At 36.4% G+C, this 5,696-nt stretch overlaps 1 protein-coding gene across 1 annotated transcript; it reads left to right on the forward strand.

Moving 5' to 3' along the window:
* The first annotated feature begins 480 nt into the window (after positions 1 to 480).
* On the forward strand, positions 481 to 5,182 carry LOC108379978 (UDP-glucuronosyltransferase 2B15-like). Its single transcript, XM_017636348.1, is given in 7 exon segments — positions 481 to 539; positions 2,681 to 2,845; positions 2,956 to 3,052; positions 3,135 to 3,593; positions 4,075 to 4,553; positions 4,629 to 4,994; positions 4,996 to 5,182. Coding segments are annotated over 7 exon segments (1,647 nt in total). The 5' UTR covers positions 481 to 494; the 3' UTR covers positions 5,032 to 5,182.
* The last annotated feature ends 514 nt before the right edge of the window (positions 5,183 to 5,696 follow it).

The following is a 5,696-nucleotide window of genomic DNA, read 5'->3' on the forward strand; positions in this document are numbered from 1 at the left end:
CTTCTATGTTCATTTTTTGATTTCTGGTTTTCGATAGAGATGGTGATTTTTCACAATTGCAAAATTTTTTTTAATATTTCAAATACCGAAAAAATTTACTGAACTCTCAAGAAAAACGAAAAATTCATATAAAACGACGGACGAGAAATGGAAAAGAAATATTCTTCTACTAAAATTTCTTAAATCAATTTGCAGCTCTCAAGAAAAAAAAGCTCTTATATTTTCTCGCTTTTTCAGGCAACAGAAATTATAATAAATATTTCTTATAATTTCCTTGAGAGCTGGATTCTTAGCTTTAAGATACATATTGTATTTGAGGTTATTAGCTTTAGGGGGGGTTTGAACCCCAAAACCCACCCCTTGTGTGCGCTAATGTACTGATTATACTTGTTTCATTTTATTGTTTAAAATCGTATATTATTTGCAGATCATTTAGCATTTCCTATAACTAAAATCAACGAATGTTCTAACCGTAAGTGAAACGGTCAAGCGCAATGGTGTGCCAATACTCGGATAATGCCATCAATACGCACTCACAGGTCATTATGCCGGAAGGCAATTTTCATTTAATTAACTAAAAAATATATTTAATTAAATTTGACAATAAATAATTGCAAACAAATACATTCACATTACTGCATGAGACAATAAATTAAGCTACATATATTTCAAATGACAAGGTGAACTGATCATGCTCTTTATTATTCAATTTTATTTGCATTTTATTTAAACAAATCGTTATCTATGCTTAGTATGTGTGGGTATTAACGACAGATGAAACCATATATTTTGTAAATAATTGATTTTGCATATATATGTACATTAGGCTTTTGATCTTTTTGAACTAAACATACTTTCCTATTAGCAGAAAAGTCGCGGCATGGTACTGGCCACTGCAATTATGTAGCGAATTTCTTCCTGTAAAATGTAGCATTTTTATCTTCTTGATTTTCAGTACCCTTGGCATTGAGCTAGACATATATATATTCGAATCCACTGGGTTGCTATCATATATCGTAAGATCAGATATCGGAAAGTCAAAATGCCACACCAAGCTTTTCAGTCAATCAATGCTTTTCATGCTTTCCGTGCTTTATTGGGCATTAATTTTTATGCCGATGTGAGCACAGAAAACCACAACACCAGAAAAGCTTGGTGTGGACTTCAAACTTAAGTGAGAAACCTAAGAAACGAGTTCATCGATTGTTCGTCGTTCTCAAAATTTTGGACTGCCTAAGCCTGAGGCCACAAAACAGCTAAAAGCATCTAATCATTCACAGTGTCAAGGATGATCAACGCTTGAAGCCTTATAAAAATTTCTGAAACTTTCCACCGATCAAAAACTAGTTAACTATGAATTTGTGTTCAAAATCAGTCCTGACTTTGTTAACATTTTCTGAAAGTATATCCATCCAGTAGTAGTAGGGGTTTCTTGAGTTAAGGTTCAAGACGACCCTTTCAGGTGACAGCTAATGGATTAGAATGCTCTACGAAAATATTTTCTGTAAAATTTTACTATATATACATTAATTACGCTTAGACATTTATTTTAACAATTTTTCCCAATTTTTTGAAAACTATTTATGCGGGAACATGAATATTTTAGTAGGCAATAAAAAAAAATACGAGCTAACTTTTGCAAATCCAACGAGTGTTTTATTACCAGATATGTATACTTTTAGAAAATATTAGCCCGGGCTGGTTTGAACTGTCAATGAAATTAGTGGGTTCATACTTTTTAGTCATCAATCGACACATAAATTGCTTATCTGAAATTGGCCGTTAGACTCACTTCTGGACAATGAAACATACCTAAAATTTTACTCATATGGGTGCCAGTACACCGGGATATTGAGAGTAATTACAATGCTGATGAATTGGCAATAAAAGGTAGGACATATTTAGTTTCAAAAAAAGTCAAAAAGCCATATGCCTAACATACGTATGCACACATACATATGTATATATAGTATATGCATTGATCTACGCTTCGTTAACTGACCTCAGATATTATTTTCAATTCCATTTAATGATTTTGTAAATACAGCATTTTTGCCGGCTTTTACGTATGTAATTGGCTTTATTTCTAGAAAGCAAGAATATTAAACAAAAAAAATAATAAAGTAAAATAGAAGAAAGTACATGTATACTTATGTACATTAGGGTGGTCCTTAAAAAATCAAATTAACGATTTTTTCAGTCTCACCCTTTCAGTCGGTAACACCACTGTCATAGATATCACATATAAATTTTGATCCCGACTGGAGACGGTTAAGGAGTGTCGCACAGGGGGCAAAGTTCAAATTCCTTAATGGAGACTCAAAAAATTAAAATTAATTTAATTTTTTTTCATCTAATACCCAAAATCGATACCACCACAATGGAAGATATCACAATTAAATTTTGGTACCGATTGTAGTCAGTTAAGACGTCTTCATAGGGTAATCTGAACTTTGACCCCTGTGCGACACGTCTTAACCGTCTCCAATCGGGACCAAAATTTATATGTGATATCTTTGACTATAGGCTGAGGCTCGACGTAGGGGTTGAGGCTTGGCAAATGTGATCTAAAAATTTGCTCCCTACATTTAAGGACCTCCCTAATGTACATAACTAATTATATATATACATATATATATGTATAAATTAATTAAAAATTTAAAATTTTTTCTTCCCATAGCTTTTCAAATTCCAACTAAGCCTGCTCGCGCTTGCTACAACACTCTTGGCCGTAACTCCCACCATCGATGGCGCCAAAATACTCGCAGTCTATGCATATCCGGGCAAAAGTCATTTTATGATGCATCGTGTGCTGATAAGCGAGTTAGTGAAGCATGGACATGAGGTAGACGACAAGACAAATAAAAAGATTAAATAAATACATATTTGTTTCTTGAACTTGACCTACACAAAAACTTTCGCTTTCGATTGCATGCACAATCGCTTGCGCACTAGGTAACAATGATAACGGCATTCACACTGTCGCCGCTCAATCTAGGCAGTAATTACACAGAAATACTCATCGAACCGGTTTACGACTACTTGAAGGACGGTGAGTTGTGTGTGTGTTCACGCCAAATAATTATTCACACTTTACAAAGCTTACTTCTATTGTACATTTCTCTTTCGCTTAGTACAAACGAATGCTGGCGCCAATTCGATTTTTGACATGTCCAAAGACGTATCCGGCTTTTTGGGTATGATTAAATCAATTTGCATAGCCAGCACAGAACATGCGCTCAAACAGGCCAAAGTGCAGGCGATCATCAATGCCGAACACACTAAAGGTGTCTACGATTTGCTGCTGGTGGAACAGTTCTATCAGGATGCATTTTTGGCTTTGGCACATATCTACAATGTGCCCGTAATCAGCACTGCCACATTTGCCAAGGAACATTATATGAGTCAAATGTTTGGCCTAATAACGCCTTGGTCATATGTGCCACATGGATCGCTGCCACTCACAGATCGCATGAGTTTTTGGGAACGCGTACAAAATGTGTATAATTCGCTTGATACAGATTTTAGTAGGGAGTTTAAGTATTTTCCAGTGGTCGATGCGATGGTGAAGAAATATTTCAGACATTTACCGAGTGAGTAAATTCGATTATAAATTATTGATACTGTTATCGGCATTACCATTATCATCGCTATCATGATCGCAGAAAATTTGCCTGTTAAAGATAACCGGCGCTTTGACTGTCTGTCAAATTTGTCGCTCACATGCTATAACTGGGCCTTTAGTAATAATTTTCAATACCAATAATGTTGAGGTTAACTTTGTTTAGTGTCATTTCTATCAAGCCATAATTATTGTTTTTGTAGTGCCTATCTACATATTTTCGATGATTGTTATCATCATCGATTATTCAAGCCCGCATCGATAATTCTCTAAATATTAATAGTAAGCTTAGAGCTCTTCAGGCTTCCAAATGCTACCGTCTTAGCACACAAGCTGGGTTTTATTCTACAGAAACAAATTTAAAAGAAAATACGGTTAAGATAATAGAAAGATACCTTGGTTGCCTCATACCTAATTCGTTTTTTTCTTCTTCTTCTTCATTTAATTTTAAGTCAAATTCCCCAGCGCCTCAGCGATGAACAAAAATCTCTCCGCCATCTTTATCAATAACTACACACCTTTATCGACTGCAGGTCCAACCATGGACAATATGATAAATGTCGGAGGCATGCACATTTATCCACCGAAACCACTTCCCACAGAAATTCAATCGTTTTTGGATGGAGCTGAGCAAGGCGCTGTCTATTTCAGCCTGGGCAGCCAAGTGAAAAGCAAAGATATGCCAGTGGAAAAGCTTTTAATTTTTCTCGATGTATTTCGTAGTATGCAGCAGCGTGTCTTATGGAAATTCGAAAATGAAAGCATTATTAATATACCCGCAAATGTTATGGTGAAGAAATGGTTGCCACAAAGTGACATCTTGGCACACCCTAATGTACGCGTATTCATCACGCATGGCGGGCAGCTGGGCTTGCAGGAAGGTGTGCATTATGCAGTGCCAATGCTGGGTATGCCCTTCTACTGTGATCAGGTATGTGTAGATCTCAATCAAAATCATACCATAATGCCACAAGCAATACAAATTCTTCTTCCTCTTCCCTAACAGCACCTCAATCTGAAGAAAGCTGAATTTGGCGGCTATGCCGTTACCTTGGATTTCCATAAGCTTACACGTGAAACTTTGAAGGACGGTCTGCACCAGTTGCTCTTCAACGCCACCTATCGCGAAAATATCAAACAAATTTCACGCATTTTCCACGATCGTCCAATGGGGCCGCGTGAGACGGCACTCTACTGGATCGACTATGTGATACGCCACAATGGGGCGCGTCATTTGCGCGCTGCTGGCTTGGATTTGAAATGGTACCAATTCTATTTGTTGGATGTAGCTGCTCTCTTCATGGCTATTATGTTTTCAATAATGGGAATTGGTTTTGTATTCGTGCGTTGGCTGTTACGGCGCTGCAGCAGTTGGCAAGCCACAAAAGAAAAAACTCAATGATGAATAGTTTTCAAATACCTCTGTCAATGAAAGTGTATATCCTTACGTTACTTTTAAGTTCTAGACTGGTACAATTACTAATTTTAATATATGTATATATTTTTTTACGTAGAAATAACTGAAATAAAATTAATTCATCTGAGCTATCGCCAGTTGAATCATAGCCAAAGCGAGCAGGTCAGCATTTCTTCCGACAGGTTGGAGATTTCTTTAGAATTGTGTTACTAGTCAGTCCGAAGTAGATTTAGTTTGGACCCCTCATGAGTTATCTAGTTAGCCGCGTTGTTTTCAATGCAGAATTGGATCTCACCCCAATCGGAACCAGCTATGTATGTATGTATATGTACATTTATGTGTATAGGGAAATTTTCCGACTACTATAAGTTCTGTAGAAGAAACGAAAATGAACAGCAAACAACAGGGCACCACTCTTTCGCTTCTTAAAAGTGGCAGGTATGGTAGGATAAATGCGAGTTCACAGTTTGTGGAAGACAAAACACATATACTCTAGAAAAACTAAGTTACATATTAGTGTTGCCAGATTTTTTTTCCAGCCACACGGGACAAACGCATAATTTGTCCCAAAAGTACGGGATTTAGAAAAACTTAACAGGACAAATAAAAAATTAAGGATTTGCTTTAAAAGCCCAACTACGAACCATATATTAACAA

The sequence above is a fragment of the Rhagoletis zephyria genome, unplaced genomic scaffold (assembly GCF_001687245.7).
Source record: "Rhagoletis zephyria isolate East Lansing unplaced genomic scaffold, Rhagoletis_zephyria_1.1 Rzeph_scaffold_17894, whole genome shotgun sequence".
Classification (NCBI taxonomy): domain Eukaryota; kingdom Metazoa; phylum Arthropoda; class Insecta; order Diptera; family Tephritidae; genus Rhagoletis; species Rhagoletis zephyria.